Source organism: Pteropus alecto, unplaced genomic scaffold, assembly GCF_000325575.1.
Source record: "Pteropus alecto unplaced genomic scaffold, ASM32557v1 scaffold21, whole genome shotgun sequence".
Classification (NCBI taxonomy): Eukaryota; Metazoa; Chordata; class Mammalia; order Chiroptera; family Pteropodidae; genus Pteropus; species Pteropus alecto.
The window spans coordinates 8,449,576-8,470,350 of NW_006436282.1; the positions used below are offsets into that span (position 1 = coordinate 8,449,576).

General features: G+C 31.8%; 1 protein-coding gene and 1 pseudogene across 1 annotated transcript in view; both read right to left on the minus strand.

Moving 5' to 3' along the window:
• VWDE (von Willebrand factor D and EGF domains) overlaps positions 1-20,775 on the minus strand; it is a 63,934-nt gene that overhangs the window by 24,847 nt on the left and 18,312 nt on the right. Inside the window, 20 exon segments of the mRNA XM_015589403.1 lie at positions 443-662; positions 1,048-1,117; positions 2,143-2,388; positions 3,764-3,795; positions 4,332-4,439; positions 5,925-5,971; positions 5,974-6,028; positions 6,144-6,299; positions 9,897-10,033; positions 12,446-12,612; positions 12,614-12,715; positions 12,717-13,129; positions 13,131-13,392; positions 13,543-13,648; positions 13,651-13,741; positions 14,917-15,187; positions 16,561-16,634; positions 16,864-17,081; positions 19,626-19,650; positions 19,652-19,771. Coding sequence (XP_015444889.1) covers positions 443-662; positions 1,048-1,117; positions 2,143-2,388; positions 3,764-3,795; positions 4,332-4,439; positions 5,925-5,971; positions 5,974-6,028; positions 6,144-6,299; positions 9,897-10,033; positions 12,446-12,612; positions 12,614-12,715; positions 12,717-13,129; positions 13,131-13,392; positions 13,543-13,648; positions 13,651-13,741; positions 14,917-15,187; positions 16,561-16,634; positions 16,864-17,081; positions 19,626-19,650; positions 19,652-19,771 — 2,920 coding nt within the window.
• LOC112479793 lies at positions 11,756-11,872 on the minus strand (annotated as a pseudogene).

A 20,775-nucleotide genomic window follows, 5' to 3' on the forward strand; every position in this document is an offset into this window, starting at 1 on the left:
TTTTATATGATTTCAAATCTAACTTTATATCATGATATTTCTGTTAATGAATTAATAAAACCTCTCTTAAATGATGACTTTTTAATATTTTCTATGGCCATTTTCTTTATTCCATATTATATTTTAATATATATTTTACCTACCAAATATAGATAGAAATGTTTAGAAACCTGAAAAACACAATATACACATAGAATGTTTCTATTAAAATTATAAAAATGAAAAAAAATTGTAAGAATACATATATGCAAGAAATTTACAATAAAAAAAGGGATATGGATAGCAAATATATTTGTGATGACTTTTACTATAATTTTTAAATGTGTGTTAAAAATTTTAAGACCATCCATTTGCTTGGGTAATCTAAAGATGAAGGTTCTAAGGAGCTTTCCTTTCTAATTTGTTCACATAATAATTTTGTTCATGAGGAACCAAAACTTACCTTTGATCTCAGGTGGACAATCACAGGAATAATTGTGAAATCTACCAATACACCTGCCAAGGCCACAGGGGTTCGACTGGCACTCAATGGCATCTACTTCACAAAGATTGCCCTGGAAGCCAGGAAAGCAGACACACAGGTATGCTCCATTTCTTGGAGGAAATTTAATATCAGACACACATGATCCATCATTTAAGCAATCACAAGACTTCACAGTCAACTGAAAAGAAACAAAAAATAAATGCTTTATTTTGTGATAAAATCATCTTCAGTTTATGCCCAGAAGTCATGATAGACATGTATGTTTATGTACAAGTAGGACCAGATCACACATTTTTTGCAAAAATATGTATATTTAATATAAAATAGTATATAAAAATAGTTTGATAAGACAATTATGTTTACTCTCAAGAGCAATCCAAAATATAAATGCTAGAAATAATTTTTTTAAATATTATATGATAATCAATTTCTGTAATGCAAGCGGAACACAAGAAAAAAATTCTTTAAGGTGGACAGAAGTTAATCACCAATCTAGATAGTAAACAGTCACTTGGTTATCATGATACCACAACATAGTACATAACTGCCCTTCATAATATTACTTCTGTGTGAAAGTGTTTCCCAAGTTTCAAGTGAATATGGGCACAAAAGAACAGTATTGGGAGCTCGAAGCTGACAAAAATCAAAACAGTCAATTTAAAAAAGAAGACATAGTTCAGTTATTTCAAATCTTATATTTATATTCTTGATTTTATAATTCAACATCTAAAATTCCTTCACTTGAAAGATAAAAGCATGTTGACTCTGAAAAGAAATAACCTGCCAAGAAGAGATCCTTGTGGTTAATGAGGCTGAAATGCATAACCAGAGTCTAGAAGCTATTGCTGGCAGATGCCTCACATGAACACATTTCAAGAAAAAAGACAGACTGAGTTGCCTGCCTCCTGCTCTTTGTTCCTGCCATCTGAGCTGACCCTTAAAAGGGAATTCCTGAGATTGTCTTTCCACTACTAGGCTGAGACAGGCCCTGTCCAATCAGAACTGCATGGTTATATCCTCATTTGCATCTTTACTGACCAATTAGAGCAGCTCCATAATGACCAATTAAAATGCACAACTCCAACCAATCAAGACAATGCTATTTGGACCAATCAGATTGTGTAAATTTGGAATCCTAATTTGCATATAAATGCACCAATCAGGGACTAGGGTGGGAACTTTCCTTATAAAAGTGGCCTTCCCGCTTATTGCAGCAGAGTGTGCTTTTGATGTCTTCAGGAGGCTCTGTCTTCCTGGCTTGCAAACTGTTTATATGAGTAAAATTTACCCTTTTACCTCACCAAGACTGGGGACTCTTGTGGGCTTTAGATTGATGCCAGTGACATTTTATTGACAGGTATCAATCTTAGATTAATCATAGATCTTTCATATTTAATGACATGAATGAGTTTTCTATCCTTGTCATAATTAAGTCCAGAGGAAAATAGTCTAGGATTTAGTAATGCAGCTCTGTGCTCTAGACTTAAACCTCTCTGTAAGGTTTTAAATTCTTACAGAAATAAGCAAAATTTTGGCAGTTTAATTTTCCATGAAATATTTAATAATTTAGTTCTTATTCATTAATTCAGAATATAAATTTTATTTTAAATTTAAAATAGTTATTAATTGAGTGACATTTATGTAATTGTAAATAATACCTCAATTGTGACTTAGTTTCAGTGTTGCAGTCATTGCTAATGGGGAGAGTGAGTTGCTGGGGAGTTTGAGATGCTTTCTACATAAGAAGTCCTGCAGTGGAAACATTTGCTTCTTCAGGACAAGAGAACAAGGTAAAATGAATGTCAGAGCCTTTTGGATCAAAAACCATGAACTGGTACACAATGTTTTCTCCATAAAATGTCTGTAATTTGTCTTGCTGTATTTGAATTACAGGGTTTGGTTGTCTGTAACAGAGAAAACATTTACTTTTTGTATCTGTTTAGAAAAGGAAGAGGAAAAGTTTGATACAGAGAGCTCCCATTGAGACAGACTTTTGATAAAGTTTAAAATTTGCTAAAATTTCTATTACCTGTCTTCACTTTTTCTAAAACATTTCAAATAAATTCAACCCCATTCTTAGAAAATGTAAACATAAATGACAGGTACAAACTTCAAGCTTTGTTATGAGAATGTGAAAACACTTTGAATATAGCATAAAATGCATTTGCATTGCCCAGATTGGATGTACTGTCTCTTCTGTCTGAAATAGTGTTGGCAGTCTCACTGTTTGCTTTCATTCTCTATTTGCCCTCTGTCCTTTTCAGCTTTATTTTCTTTCTCTACACTCCCCGCCCACCTACCTTCTCTATTTGTCGCTTCCTCTCCACGAGTGGATGATTCATTTGGCTCTCCTGAACTTTCCTTGATGTATCTGCTGCACCAATTACAATAATTGGAAGCCATTAGTCATTGCAAATCATCTGCTCCTCAGAAGTCCTTGTGGTGGCTGAGCTCACACACTGCAATGGTGGTCATTTTAGGGCACAGAGCGTTATCTTTGTGCTCATGAAAAGATTTAAAACATATTTTATATTGTATTATATTTTAAATGTCCATTTTTCTTGCCCATGTGCTTAGTAGATAAAAAGAATAGCTTTATTTCATTACACTAGGCACAAACACTCTGCTTCCATCAAGAAAGCACTGATGCTAAGAGACAGTAGTTTTAGCTCCCATTCTTCCTCTGTATATATAAATATATTTACATGATTTACTGATTTTAACTTCCTCAACCTCAATATGAGGGGTTTGGAACACATATTTCAAGACCCATTATATGTTTGAACATTGTGAGTCTTTGAAGAATACCAAAGCCATTAAAAACATAGATACCAATTCAGAAGTTATATTGTGGTTTCCCTTATCTCTTGCACTAAATTCTCCCCCGAATTTCCATTGTGTTCCCATAATATTTCATAAGTCTTGCATCTGAGCAATGAATCATCTGACATATGGTTTGGCACAGTAATTAAATTTGCACATACAATAACATATATAGTGATATTACAAAGTACTATATAAATATAAGGTTTTAGGACTCCCTTAGATAAAATTACATTGGACCAGGGAGTAATTATTAGTAATTATATCTTGTATCTTATGATGCCTGGTCTTTTGACTACTGAAAGAGAATGCGAGGAATACCCATGTGGAATTATACATAGTTGTATTTAGGGAAGTGAAGAAATTGTATGATATGTGACTCTAATTTGTTTTTGGTTTTTTTTTTTTTTTTTAGTGTGATGAAGTATCCAGACATTGTACCAATATTATACTCACAGAGTCACAGAATGATGGGGCTGGAAGGCATGCTGTACATTATCAAGTCCAGATAATCTTATTTAACAAGTGATAAATATGTGGCTTCTGGCACTTAAATGGTTTTAAATGCCTTGTCACAAAACTGAAAAGAGGCGAGGCTAACAATAGGATTTAGACTTTTGGTGTCAAAGTAATGTTCTCTCTCCACAAAACCCATCAATCTTTACTGATAGACATTTCGACTACTTAAGTGGTGTTTGAGAGGCCATTTTGCTAGTAGCAATATGACTTGGACAAATTGTGTGTAGTTGAATTAACAATTCCCATTTCTTTCATTAATAATTCACATTTGCTTTCCTTATCAAATATTAAAATACAAATCCCATACCCTAATGTAGTATAATCATAGAGATTATATAAAATAAAAACATTTCATATTATATTTCCTTCCAGTAGAGTAAATTATGCAGTTATGAAACTAAATACAGTGTTCATGTTAAACACATTTATGTAACTTGTGGTTTAAAAATCACTTAAAATTATGTTCTATAACAAATATTTAAATTAATAAAGAATAACTTTCTAAAAATTACCACGTAAATTTTTAAATCTTAGGTCTACAAATCAAACAAGGGCTGGTAGGACCTTTATCTCCTTCAATGTAGCAGAGGCCATCAATAATGCAAATATTTTCCTAATAAAAAATTAAAAATAATTTTTAAAACAGAAAAACACCAATCGAGATATAGTTAGTGTTCTGAAAAAAAAAAAAATTTACAAAGAAGAAGAGCAGCATATATATCAATGATTCCAATGAAAGTATATCATAAATCTCTTTTGGTTAGGACAAATTTTTTCATATCTTCTAGTCATAAATGCGTGTTAGGAAACAAATAATTTCCTTTATGTATAAATGCTCATGGAACAGATCAGTATGGAGAAAATAAGAAAATACATATAGTTGGATCTCTGAGCAGAATTATAATTTATAGCTTATAAATAACATAGAAGAAATTTTTTTTCTTTCCATCCTTTTTACTACTAAACTCATGTTGAAAGTGTTTTATTAATATATATATTAAAAAAAGTGAAACAGATCTTTATTTCCAGCACATCTTATAGAATCACATTAGTTTATAGTTATCCTCCCTTCTTCTAGGAGTCCACTATGTGCTGTGAATATAGCAAAACTAAACTAGATCCATGGCATAATTATCTACACATGACAATGAATATCATTATACAAAATAGTGGAAAGAAATGCTGACATGCACAGAAATATTAAATGTAACAATTATTTCTAACCTGGGAAGAAGACTAAATTTTGTTAAGGGTATATAAATTTAGTTCACTTTATAAAATTTCCTTTGACATTACTTGGAACATTGCATAAAAATTAGAACAAAATAGCTCAAGAGGATAAAATAACCATGAATAATATAATTTTAAAGTACTTATTGAAGGACAAGTAGAAATAAAATATTTCGGGGAAAATAGAAAACAATTCAAAAACAAAAACATTCTTATTGATAGATTCTGATTGCTAATCTTAAAAAACATTTAAAATTTCAAAATAATATTTTAAATTTTTTATACACGTAAATATTATTTGATGTATCCTTAAGTTTTAAAGAGCCAAGTGATATTAGATCCATAGCATCTGTGAAATATGCACCTGCCATGTGAGAGAGACTTGTTGATAAACCCAGTAGAGTGGATATAGATAAAAGGGTGTGGCTATGAGGATTCAGCTCAGGCTGTGTTGTTCTGTACCTCTAAAGTGGTAGGTATTTACATGGTTTAATGAATTTAGTTGACACAAAAAATTCTCTGTAAAAATGCTAGTCCTATACTTTTTACAGACCCTACGCAAATGCATGTCATTTGCCACAAAGAGATTAGGTAACCACAAAGAGATATCTTTTGGAAAATGATTATAACAACTTAAAAAACAAGGTATGTAACATTTCAAAATGTTAAGGGTAGAAATCTCTTCCTTGCCATTTGGAACAAGAGTTAGGGACAGAGTAACAATTTCAATTAACCTTGTATAAATTTAAGGAAGAATTTTCTGTATTAGTGTTTCAGATATGAAGGTTTTAAAACTACATTAATATGTTGACATGGAAAATGAAAATGTCTATGATGAAAGTGTAAAAATAAGTGAAAAAATACATACCTTTGTAGTGCATGAGTTCTTTTCATAGAGACCACAAATTTCACAAGCCCGTCATATATGATCATTATTTTGGGATTACTGAAGCTGTGACCATCATTAGATACCTGTGAGATGTAGTTCTGTCATAAGATAATTTGTTCCAAATGTAGCTTCATAAATTATGAAATTTTAATACATAAGTCTTTATGTGTAAATATATGGATATCTTTTCTTTTTTACCTTTAATTGCCACTTCATAATTGATTTTTCACCCATGAGATCCATGATACCAGACTGATGAATATCAATAGGCAGCTGACAATCAACAGTTCTGCTGTTTTGAAAAACAGTATGTGCATAGACAGCTTCTCCAAGGACCCATTTACTGCTATTTTACTGAAAGCATAATGAGAAAACAAACTCTGTTAAAGTATAGGAATATTTTGCTAGTGAATTACATACAAATTTGGTCAACATACAAATTTGAAAATACCTGGTATTATGAAATATATAATAAATTAACAAAAGTGAGTTTCATTCAGAATAATAAAAAATGTATACATCTTTATCTGATGTAAACTGCTCCTAATGACTCACACCTTTCTTGCAGTTCAAATCAAAGAAGTTACCAATATTGGCCATATATACAATGGATCACTATGTAATGACTTTTGTAGCAAGAGGAAACACGCTTGATTAAGTAGATGACACAGAGTGCACTGATTTTCTGCCCACAAACTTTGTAACTTCTCCTGAAAAAGCTCCCACTTTCCACTTCTACTTAAAACTGTCTATTCTGCCCTCCCTTCATATGTTCCCACAGAACCTTTTATATGACCCACTTCCCTGACTACACTTGACTGGTCCAAGGGTAGACTTAAGCTGATCCAATGCTTAGATTACTTGAGATATTAACTTTGTACTGGAGGGGACATTGGGCAATTCTGCCTCTGATGTCTTGAGTAGCAAGAAACAAAACTATGGAGCTGTTGGCAGCTATGTTTTTTACTATGTGGCCAAAGCCAGTATCTAGTGAAAGGGAAAAATGAAGCCCACAGACTCAGAAAAACAGAACTGAGACAGACAGATACATCACACACATTTTAAATGCATACATACTGAGTCTCCGTAGTGTTTTTCTCTGAGAATTGAGCTACATTTTTATCCTTGATTCTGTGAGAAACATACGGTCCTCATGATAAATAATTTTTACTCAAGATAGTTCAAATTAATTTATGTAACTTGAAACAAAATAAATCCTACTCAGTTCACTGTATTTAATAATTATGCTGAGTGAAATAAGTCAAACAAAGATAAATACCATATGATTTCACTAATATATAGAATATAAGGAACAAAAAAAAACCAAACTAATCAAAAATAAACTCACAAATATAGTGGACAATTTTAGTGATGGATGGGGGAGGCAGTTGAGGGCTGGGAGAATGGATGAAGGGTTAAAAAAGTACAAATTAGTAGTTGATAGATGGTCACAGGGATGGGGAGCACAGCTTAGGGAATGCAGTTAGCATTAATATATTGGCTAGGTGGAAAACCAGAGGAGAGAAGGAGCAATTGGGATCATTTTATAAACTATATAAATGTCTAATGTACTGTATACTTGCAACTAATTAAAATAAATTTATAAAAAATATTAATTCACTGGTATGTCATGATTAACCTATACATTAAGTATTTTTCAGTATTGAAAACGGATTGGGATCTAAAGAGAAAAAAAAAACAGAATAATTTTCTGGGTACTGGTAACTACATAGAAAACTGAAAGGATATATTTCATTGCCAAAATTTAGATTTCGATATTTTGAAAATTTGTACTGTAGAATGCTTTTAATCATTCAAAAAATGGTCATGGAGCTTGCTGATACTTCAATATTGAAAATCAGTAGGAAAAGGAAAGGAAGGCAAGAACATGCTAATCTGCAGCTAGTAGAAACTATCTTGCTAAAGATTTGATAATTGAGAGTGGGCCTCAGTATGAATCTCCATATTTAAGAGGATTATACAGTCCAGTCTAGCAGATTTGTCAGTGATTCCCCTCTAGCAGAGGAGCTTGACAACAATGTCTCAGGGTAGTCATGATATTGACACTTAGATGAATACAGTGTCTCTTGGTTTCATGTGTTAAAACAAGACTGCAACCAACGACTGGGAATATAAGGGTCATTTCCATCCCTCTGTTTGGAGGGCCCTACCCAAAATGAGCAATGAATAGGGTTCTATTTCTTTGCCATTCATCAGTATTTGAGAGTATCTACATGTGCTGATGAAGAGAGATAACAGGAAAAGACAAATAAAACATATTTTTATTATTGCTATAACCAAGATTCAAATAAGGTATAGTGAGAGAGAAAGAAGATATTAAGCCTAACTAGCATAGTCAAGGAAGGCTTCAAAAAAAAAATGACATTTCTCTTCCTGACACTGGGAGCAGAAATGGAGAGAATGCTTTTCAGCTTGGCTGAAGGGAATAGCATATGAAAAGACAGGGATGCATGGAACAGCATGGTATTTTAGTACAGCACATGAAGGATGTTCATGTCTCCAAAAACAGGCGAGAGCCAGATCATGAAGGGTCATTCATTTCTAGGATAACAACTTAAATTTAATCCTATAATTAAGTTTAAAACTGAGATTCTGTAGAAATTCTGTAGAGGTTGCTTTTTCAGGAGGGAGTGAAGAAAAACATTGGTAGTTTGATCTCTAGCTACAAATATTTAAAATTATTACTTCCAAGGTAGAAAAGAGCATCTATAATATGTTCCCCTTCATGTAAAAGAGAGGGATGTACCTTTTCTTTTGTACAAAAGAAATACATTAAGATTATACCAGAAAATAATTAGAGTGGACACCTTCAGGGGATGGAGATAGGGATGAGAAGACAGTGACATTTCTCTGTGTATACCTTTTGAATGGTGTCAGCTCTTGGAACCATGACAATATTTTGCATACCTTCCAAACAAGTAAATAACAAAAATCAACCAGAGTGTGCAGGAAATTCACAATGGAGTACAGGTATTTAAAAATAAACCTAATTGGATGACAAAGGAAATTCATAAACACCGAACAGGATGGAAAAAGAAAATAGCTAATCTAAGTAAATTTGGTTTTGGCTAGTAAACATATATTTTTTTTTCTATAGCTCAATATAGTGTGTTAGAGAATTCCAGAATGTACTCTATTTATCAGCTCTTTGGAGGAGGGAAACTGTTTGAGAATAAACATTACAGCCAGTAATATGCCTAAAAGTAAGTACAAAATGTACTTTCCAAGAGAATATAAGCTATAAAATTCTCTCTTGGCAAATCATTTAATAGTAGAGTAATGTCATATAATTTATTCTGCCAAGAAAAATAAAATATCTACTCTCCTGAGTGACATTGAAGCAAATAAATTTATACATATATTACATTTTCTATTGTGTAACTTATTATTTCATTGACGTTAAAATATTTCATGACTCAGAAAGATTGTACTCATAAAATCCTGAAGTAAACATACATCTTTAGTATAACTATTTGACAAAAAACATATACAAAAGTTATTTCCTCCTGTAAATTTTCAGTCTGAGGATTACATTTGGTTTTATCGATTTAGAGAAAAATAAAAAGAACGTTAAAATATGATTTGCTGTTTTGTTTTTAACTTACCTATGTAAAAACGTTCTAAATTCAAAGAGCTTTCTTTAAAATAAAATTCTACTTGAATAAAAAAAAATAAGAAAAATAAGACTATTAATAATCATCAAAAATAAGGTATGTTCAAAATGAGTAGTCGCATCTGTGATAGTTTACTAGAGTTAACAAATAGGAAAGCTTAAAGGTTAAGCAATTTAATCATTTTTCTGTTCACCTCTCTGTGGCTATAATACCTTTTGGGATTATGTTACTAATTGATACACCAAACTAATCCAAAATAAAATTAATCTGAATAACTCATAAACTTAATTGTTTTTCAACTCTGTAGTGAACATACCTGCCGTTTAGTAACTTCACATTTAAATGAAAGTGATTCTTTGAAGCCTTGACTAAAAACTCTCGCCATCATACAATTATATTTTCAAACATTACAGAATCCAGCATACTCAAGCTCTATAATTTCAGGAGTCTTGTCTTTGGAAAAAAAATGATAACAAAATAAGACATATATTCTTTAATTTCAGCAAAAAATAATAATTTTCAAGGGCCAAATTAAAAACATGTAAAATAATATTTCAAAGTCTATCCCACATATTAATACAGTAATTAAACCATTAAATGTTAAGAGTAATCTTATATGAAAAGAGATGTTATCTATCATCAAACTAATAAAAATAGTATGACAGATACTACCAGTGCCTAAATACACAGGTTTAATTAATGTTTTAATTAATGTTGATATCAATTAAGGACAAATATTAAGAAATTACTACTATGATAGCTTACATTTTGGTTTTGGAATTTTGGTTTATGTCCAATATATGGGTTATAAGAAAAATATTTTTGTAATAAAATAGTGTAGTAAACAATGTAATGTATTAAACATTTTTTTAAATCTTTAATTTAAACTTTAGAAAAGAGTTATCAAAATTCATGTATGCTATCATTCTAATATTGGTGATGTTTTTATGTATTATTGCTATTGTGCATGCTACCATAATCTTAGGTGTACTTCTCAGTCATAGAAGAAAAATTTCTTCTAGCCATCAGAGCTAACTGACCTTCACTTGGTTATATCTCCGGTCTTAGTAAGATCACATATTACATAAGCAAGATCTGGTTGTCAAAATAGATCAATGCAATACATAAAAGTAATTTTGTCTAAGTACTGGCAATATCTAAGTGAGTATAACTTTACTAGCAATAGGATACAAAACCATAATGTAGGTGTACCCAGAACCCTAGAAACATCTACAAAAAATTTTTAAAAAATGTTAGTTTATTTCTTTGTATATTTAACAAATGATTATTGAGCAACTTCTATTTTTCTGGTATTATTCTAAGTACTGGGAATACAGTAATGAATACAACAAAATTCCTAACTTCACATAACTTGCATACTAATAATGTGAAGACAAAAAATAAACAAATGAAAAATGAATATAAAGCATATAAGTATTTTCAAGTCTATGGAGAAAAAAGTATATTAACTATATTAAGTATGATAAAGACTATAGGGTTGTGTGAGAAAAAGTATTTCATTTTAAATGACTTGAAAGGATTATCTTGTAATATGATATTTGAACAGAGATGAAAAAGAAGTCAGTCATGAAGGTTGTGGTGGAAGAATGCTCCAGTGGAGGGAGCTGTAAGTACTAAGGTCCTGAGTTAGGAGAAGGTTGGCCTCTGTGAGGACAGCCAGCAGCCACTTGAGAACACTGGAGAACAGTGAGTTGCGGAGAGAATGGTAGATGAATTCAATGAGAGAGGAGCTTCAGGTTACATAGGGTCTTCCAGGCCATGGTAGGGACTGTGCATTTTACTTGGAAGGAGATGGAGAGTCATTATAAGGTTTTAAGTAGAGAAGTAATATGGTCTGATTTATATTTCAAAGGGATCATTTTAGCTGCACATAGAGTATAAAATCGAGAGAATCTATAATAACTCAGGTAATAGATAATGGTGGCGTAGACTGTAGCAGGAAAAAAAATAAAATTATTTGAAGCTAGAGCTGGATTTTCTAACGTATTTCCTAACGTATTAATGGATTTACTAATGAATTAGACATGAGGATGAGGAAAAAAAGAAAAGTCAAAATGACTATACATTTTTTTAATAGGCGAAGCAACTCTTGGTTGACCTCACAGATTGCAAGGATCTTGTCAGCTTACAATCCTTTATTTTTAATTTTTTTTACGCCTACACCACCTGGTCTTCCTAGGTGGTCTCCCATCCAGTACTAACCAGGCCCAACCCTGCTTAGCTTCCGAGATCAGATGGGATCGGCTTGATCAGGGTGGCATGGCTGTAGACGACTATACATTTTTAATGTGAGCAATTAGAGGAATGAACTGTGCATTTACTGAGATGGAAAAGTCTGCAGTTGGAAAACATGGTAGGAGGAAAATGTCTTTCTTTAATATATTGAGACAAAGTCTGTCCCATATAAGTGGGTTATAGAGAAAAATTTAAAAAATTAGTATAATTAGTGAAATATTATAAACAATGCTTTAAAAATACTAAATTTGGGTTCTAGAAAAACTTATTTTCTGCCAGTAGAGGCACCAGCTGTGTGCCAAGGCCCCTAGGTCAAGATAACCAGGAATTTTCAACAAATAGCACAGAGACCAAAGTGGGAGGAGTGATATGAGTGAGAGCGATAGTAGTAGAATATGACTGTTGACAGATATTGTGGTAGATCACATTGTGCCTTATACTTCAGCTTTTACTTTAAATAAAATGTGACATTTTTGAAAAATTATTACTATATTAGTTAATATAATTTGTTTTATCCCCCTGTATTATCTGAACAAACCCTGTTAAAATCCTGAAGGTAAAAAAGAACAAAGATGTAACATTCACAATATCAAAGTAATGAGTTCTTACCATGTGAATCACTGCAATCATAGGAACTAAAGCCTGGGGAACATGTGCATGCCTATTGCATACACTGCCCATCACCACAGCATCAATTAGGGCATTTCAGTACCAAGAGAATGTTTTCAATCAATTTGCCATGTTCTTTTGTGTTTTATTTCCCCTCTTTCAAAAATCCTTTCACATTTATTTTCTAAAAGGGCCACACCTGCTTCTGCCCAGCTAAGACCATGTTTTAGGAGAACATCCTTAACACTGTCTAGTCTCTTTCCAAGAAAGGCAGTGCTTTTCTATGCTGGAGTTGGCTAGAGTCTGTTGACACAATACCAACAAGCTGTATTCTGTGCAGCCAGAGGGTGTGGGCCACATGGGGACAAACTCTTTGTGGATATCCTCTGTATGTTCCTCAGAGAAAAAATAAGTAAATTCTCCCAGGTCACTCTGGTTGAGACTTTGGAAAGCAAACAAAGGAAGAAACTCATAAACATTTTGCTGTGTCCACCTGTTTTGTCGATGCCACCCTGTTTCTTAACTGTGGTTAAGCTGGCTCTGTGTGTGTGTCTCATTGCCCAAAGTTTTTAGTGCATCTTGTTTCCCATTTTCAGGAAGTTTTTGTAAATTTAAATCCAGTTTGATTAGGTTCATGTCCTTTGTTTCTTGAGGAAAGAAATTCAAATTATTTTCTTCTCTAGAAAATATGCTTGTTTTTCCTTCTGACAAGAGCTTCTAAATTAATATATTTAGAGGTGATATCTAGTTTTGGTATTAAGGAAGAGAATTTGATATCTTTGAGGTCTTTGCAATCTGAAACAATATCTGATTGAGAAACACTGTCCAGGTAATTAGAAGATGAATACAATGAAGTGGTGTCCAAGGAGCAGCTACAATAAGACAGTTTTTCAGGAGATCGCAGAGAGATTGGCATGGTGTCAAACATGCTTTTTCCTGGTAAAATTTTTCCACAAGGAAAACAGAAAAGAATAGTAATTTTGACATGAACATTTTTTTTCCAATTAGATGTTTCAAAAAAAGCAGAGTGTTGTGTCACCACTCCTTTTAAGTTAAATATTAATACAATAACAAATAAAAATCATTCTCTTTCTTACCTCCATTCATTAATAACAGCAAAACAATTATTAAAAGTTTGATCAATTTTGATTCCATTTTTGTCATGGAAATCATTTTCTGGGTTTTCATCATAGGTCCCCAAATATTTCTGTAATCTAAGCTAGGAGCTCTGATTGTGAGACTCATGCCCCATTCACTAAGGTCAGCACGGATGAATGCTCCAGAAGAAAACCGAAACTAAAATACAGAAATAAAAGCTGTTTAAGCAATATTCAATATGGATTAAGAAAAAAAGCTATTAGTGAAGAAAATAAAAGCAAATTTATTTATTCTCTCAATATATAAAGGAAATGACAGGCATAGGTCCAATTTATGTATACATATTTATGTCAATCATATATATGTCCTCTGGAGAGACTATAACTACTGTTTCTACTCTTGCCAATATTGTGTGAGAGATCTTTGATTTGAATTTCTTTGATTACTAATAAGATAGTAGTTTTTATATTTTTGTTGGTTATTTGTACTTTTGGACATATTTTCCAGTTTTATTTCTTTCGTGAATTACCTTTTTATATTGCTCATTTTAATTGGAGTGCTTATTATACATCGGTGATATATGAGTAGTTCTCTATAACTTGTATGTTTTATATGCAGCAAATATTTTCCCAATTTTTTATTTACATTTTGTTTTTTGATGATAAAATTCAAATATGTAAAGTTATGCTAAAAATTCTTGTTCATCTCAATGTTATAGAAATGGTCACCTATCACTTTCATTTAAATTTAATTTTTATCCAGATGGAATTTACTTTTTTGGAATATGAAAGGAAGATGACTTAAAAATACAAATATCTCACAGATATAAAATTTTATTTAAAACTATTAATTACTTTATAATCTTGGCTCTTTTCCCTCTTTTTCTAATCTCTTCCATGTATCTACCAGCCTATTCCTAAGACAGAACCATCTGTAGTCATTTCAAAACTTGTTTAGCTATTCCTGAGTATTTATTTTTAGTTATATATATTTCATGTCTGTCAAATATACCATTTATTAGGCACTGTCAAATATTTTTATGAATAACCCACCATGTTATCATATTGAAATTTTAAATAAGGAAGTTTAAATTTGACAAAGTTATAACTATGTTCTATCTTTTTGTATGTAGTAAGTGAAAAAAGTTTTACTCCTAAAATTAGTGTTAATCTACATGCTATTTTCTAAAAAAAATATATAAATAAATAATGCTGAGAATGATAACTTTTAACAGTAAAGAATCATACATACTGTGACTTTTAAAAATTTTACTCCTAAAGTTAGTGTTAATCTACATGCTATTTTCTTAAAAAATATATATAAATAAATAATGCTGAGAATGATAAATTTTAACAGTAAAGAATCATACATACTGTGACTTTTCTTTCTAAGTAAGATTCACTTATCTTAATATTGCTGATTTCAAACTGGCTCTTTATAGATAAATACGGCTGTGATTCAGGTAGCTGGCCACCGCACATATCGAAAGTAACTACATCACCTTCTTCTTCGGCAACGAATCCGCAGTTACATGACACAGGATAGTGAAAGCTTCCACAGTCCCACTGACATACATGAACTTCAAAATCATGTGACATACTCTTATAAAGCACAAACATTCCAGTATTGAAATTATTGTATACCCTATCATTAAAAATGTAAGTTGCATTAAGAATTAGTATGAAATATCACAATAGTATGTGGTTAGCCAGAAATGTGTATTAAATTTATTTCTATGCATTCAGTATATTTTGATACAAAAATGAAAAATCAATATTTATAATAGCTTTATATATCCTGAGCATTTATTTATAGAGCACTGAATAAAACAAAGTAGTAATAAACACCTAAATCTTCCTCACTAACTTTTGTTTCACCATTTCAAACAATTCCTATTTCCAGTCTTTTTTTTCTACCCCTGCTTTAGTTTTCTTCATAGCACCTATCTTCCTCAGATGCACGATATATTTCCTTTATTAATTGTGTATATATCTCTTTACCTCTACAAAGTTAAGTTCTATGAGAGTTGAGTATCAGTCTGTTTTGTTCACTGCCATACCCTCAGCACTTAGAACATGGTTTGTCACTTAGTTGTTGCACAATTCATCTTGTTGTATTATAATGGATTAAATTAATCACTATTCTGCTTTCTCGAGGTTTTTCCACTAAAACTTCTAAGACTTTAATTAAAACCATAAAGGATTCTTGCATGTAGGACCAGTTCCCACAACTTTTCACACTTATTCAAACTTCTGCAGTATCATTTGTCATTGGAGAGAATATATATCTTTCTCTAATATTGAATAATTTTACTAATAATAATCACATTACAATTTTTTTAAAAGAATAAATTACTTTGTATCATGAAGAAAATTTTGACTCAACAATGAGGTGTTCTTGTCATTTTCTTCAGAGACATCTCAAAATCATGAATTCAGTATAACTGAATTTAAATCCTTCTCTGCATATATTAATAGTAAGATAGCTTAGATTGCTTTTTCGTCATTTTGCCCATTTTACTTCACATTCCAGAGGCAGCTATCCAAATATTCATTATGGCTACAGTAGTTTTTCCCCTGAGTATCCTTTCCATGAATTAGAAGTGATTAATTTTATAAAAATAATTATAATGGGTTAGTTTAATCTTTTTGCCTTAAACCTTTAAGATTTTTTCAGTATGGAAAAATGCAATAACAGTAATCTCTAGAGCAAACAATTTAAGCACTATTAAAAATAGTCAAGCTAAAATGATTGTATGTGTAAGAATCTTCATTTTCACAAATTCAGCCTCACAACTAATCCACATATTTACTAAAATTAGATTTTAAAGAAAAAAATATTCCACACAAATAAATTAGTATTTTGAAATAAGCCAGTGATGTCTATAAATGCTTTTCTTTCTTACCTTTCACTGGATAAGACTAAGAAATAATAAGTAGTATGATGTTAAAAACAACAACAACAACAAAATCCAAAAGAAACACAAATTACTAAAAGAAAAACTTTCAGGAAATTACCTGCCATTGAATACAATTATACGTGGTTCAGTAAATAAATAGCAGTAAGCAGTTGGGACATCCTTTACTCTGATCTTAAAAGCAAAGATATTTGCAGTAAATATTATCAATTGTTAATTAATGATATACAATAAATTGCTTAGTAATCTCAATGATTTTTAAATTAATTATTGAAAAATGAAATCATTTAAAAATTGAAATCATTAAATAATTTTGAATTGAAAAGTTTATAAGGTATAGTGATAAAATACACATGTCTTTTTTAAAGCTTCAATTGTGAAAATATTTTTGTAATTTGTCAACCTGGATGCTGTCTGGAATGTAGCTGTTCCACAGGAAAAATTCATTAACTATAGGTTTCACTATAATGTCTATAACTCTATTTCCATCTAGAGAAACATCTACTACAGCAGTGTAGTACTCAAGAGCATGACTGTAGGTTCCATCAGCATAGGATGATGTCCAGTGAAGGTCCACATGACAGGAAGACAATGCCAAATTTAAGCCTAGATGTTCTTTGCCTATTTTATGGGAAAAAAATACATTGAAAAATTTTCTAAGGGAATATTCCAATCAGAACATATAATAACTTGATTAACATGAAACATCGATAGATTATTCTTATTTTTTTTGTCTAAATAAAACCAATGCTATTGAACTCTACCTGATCTTTACAAATAGTTAATCAACTTCAATGTATAGATGTATATTACTATTTACAATAAGATAATAAATTCATATGCACCTGGATAAAATTCAAAAAAAGTATATAAACATCACCTTTGTTTCTGTAAAAAAAAAATATATAATTCTAGCACTGAGTAACAAAATTTGAAATTTTTTTCTGCGTAAGAACTGTGCCTTGTGTCCAGATATGTCTGTAATATTTCTTAGGGCTTTCACTTATATTCTGTCCATTGTCAAGTGATAACAGTGATTATTGATACAGAGTTCATCATACAGGTTTAATTATTGATACAGGGTTCATCATCTGAAAAAATAAAAAGTCAAAACAAATTAAGGTAGCGTATCTGTCTGTAATAAACTCTATATCTCCCAAATGTCCCAATATATTTAGAACCTCAAGATGCTCCCTTGCGTATGGAACAAAGAACAAGACAAAATAATTTGGAAAGAAGGTGGTAACAGAAGGGAAAGAAGGAACTCCAGGAATTTGTAACTAAATAAAAAGAGTAGATTCCTGCAGAAACTGTCTACAAAGGAAGTTTACACATATTCCAACTAATAATTACAAAGTCCTTCTGAGAATCAAAGAGGAAGAAAAAAGTTGTTAAAAACTTTCTTTCACACATCATTTTCAGTTATAAAATTATATTTGTAGTAGATTCAAAATTTCTGAAAAAGCTTCTCTTCATGCATTTTTTTTCTAATATGTACTTTTCCTATGCACGTTAAAGGCAATAGAAACATGCAAACTTTAACCAGCTCACTATGGTGAATATGGAATTCTATCTGGTTTAGATATAGCCCCTGACATCATTTTCCCTGGTCTATGGTATGAAGGCCAAGTATTGTGTCTCATTAAACCTGTGAAAAAACAGCCTGTCTTTGTAGAAGAACAGTAGGGGACACTAACTTGTTCTCTATGAAAGTGGAGATGTAATGGAAATACACTTAAAGATGAGATGAGGAATATACAGAATAAAATCCAGAAATTTCTTTCTAGAAGAGTATGAAAATTATTTTTAATTGACAAAGAATAAGAACGTGCAAACTTCTAAAATGTAGGAATACATTTAGGCTGTTTTTATATCACTATAACAATGCTAGTCTTGTTGAAAGAATCGAGAGCATGCAAGTATAGTTTAAAGTACATTTGTAACTGAAGGAAATCTTTGCCTAATACAGTTTTGGAAAATATCAATAATATCATCCTCTTCTTTTTCCCTCTCATCAACTGTAGTAAAATTTGCATCATATGCTTTTTCAGAGGTAGTTCGAAGTAGAATTGTGTCAAACAGTTTGAGACAGAGGGCTTAATTTCATGTTTCTGGGCTAGATTTCAAAATATAGTGTTGCTCATGATGCTCCTGAAATTTGATTAAGTAGGTGGGTATGATCTACTAAGTCTGTTTATTGTCAAGCATTTTAGGATTGCCTTTCTTGATTCCACTTTCTACCTCCGTATTACCTCTTTTCCTGGCATATCATTCCCATGAGACTTCTTCTACTAGCATTTTTATCCTTTTGTTTCTCTGATTTAAGTAGAAATAATATAGATATGAAGACCTAGATACATAGTATTTGGTGTATTTACAAAACAGAATTTTATATCCTATGGTGAAAAGGTATGCAAACAGAATTGTAGTCTCTCCTAGAGGTTTTATATATCTTAATTTATGTATCTCTTACGTACTTTGGTGTCTGCTTCAGAGGCTTAAGACCAAAAAAAAAAAAAAAAAACTCCTATCACTGGAGTATATGGTTTGTCTCCGCATATTTTTTCATTCTTTAGGAGAATTTCAACTTTCTACATGACTGTGACAGTGACATATATGAGGCCATATATAATACAATCTATATAATTACTAATTTAAATAGAAGAGTTTTAAAACAAAAGCTCCCAAACATAAGCTTACATTAGGGAGAAAAGTGCGCAGAATGCGTTATGAGATCCATGGTGCATAAGCTTGAACTTTTAGCATCATTTATCACACTCAAAAGGATAATTTGGAAAATTTTAAAAGAGCAGTTTGTCCCTCGGTCTCTGAAAACAAAGCAAAGAGAAGAACAAGCGAGAAGATGAGAAGGTGGAGAAAAGGAGTAAGAGACAGAAAAAGAAAGGAGAGGAGGGGGAGGAGGATATTGTTCATTATTTATTTATTTTTGTTTATTTATACTCTGAGCCCAGGAGGGATAAATGTGGATTGCTCTGGCAATCAAAAATTTGGCCCAGTATTACTAATATGATTGAAGTGTACTTTGATATATACATGCAACATAATTAATTATGTGAGTACACTACAGTGACTTTCTCTAGAAAAAAAGCATTAGTTATTATTTGAAATCTAATAATAAAATTAAATGAATTTAGCATCCATTACCTTGATCAACAGTTTTCAGTTTTAGTTGAGATTTTGCATTCCTAATCAAGCTCACTGAATTCAGAACAAACGACAGGAATCGTGCTCTCTATTCTCAACTGGTATTCTTTTCCATCTTCTGATATAGTGCTCAATTCAGGTGGTAACTGCTATAGGAAAATATATAGGGTGGTCATATAAAAATAAAATTTGTTTCTAAGACTCAATAATTTTGAAAAGGCACTTTTTCCTCAATAGCTCATATTTTGCTAAATGAGCTAGTAGTAATAATTTAAGCACTTCAATTTTTGAACTACACAAGATCAGTTAAAACCAAACCCTTAAAAACATCAGCAATGCACAGAAGAGTACCTGGAGTCACTGTACTGCTCTGACTTTGGGCACAGTTTCGTTCCCCAACACATGATAGGCAGTCTGGTTGGAGCCTGCCTTAGTGATTCTGGTACTAAGTAGTGGGCACTAGGAAATAGAGGAAACAGAAAGATTCCCATCTCCTTTCATTTGTTTGGTAATGTTTACTGACATACCAGTGAAAGAGTCTATTTATCCTTAAAAATTAATATCATCCCTAATATAAGTTACAAATCTAAATATTTTTTAACACATAAATTAAAACATTATTACCACCTGAAATATCTTAACCTTCAGCTTATTTCTCAGCTTCTTCTTTCACAGTTGGATTCATGACTACTGAACTCTAGAACTGGTCCTAGCCCAGTTCACAGGCCAATCTTTTCTTGAGGCAGAGAGTTTTTACGCAGTCTCAGTTCTTTGCTAGCTCCCCAAACAGATGACTCAGTAGGGAATACTCTCTCTGCTAGCCTAATCAGAAACCGCACTGGCCCTAATGTTGTATGAGTTCTCTCAACAATGTAGATCCAAAGAGTCTGTGTTCCCAAGGTCTATGCTATTCTGACAACATAGTTTACTCTTTTCCCTCCTTTTCCTGGTCCCTGCTGAGTATAAATGGTCTTTATTCAGGAACAGACTTTGTCCTGGTTCTGAGTCTTATTTTCACAATCTATCAATGATCTTATTTTGTTCATGAACTAGAGATGAGTCAAGGTCAAACTTCAGTCCCCTGGCTAAGACCAAAGGGTGCACAGTACTTGCCTCCCTAGACCTCTTGGTACTGCCCCACTCCTTCCAC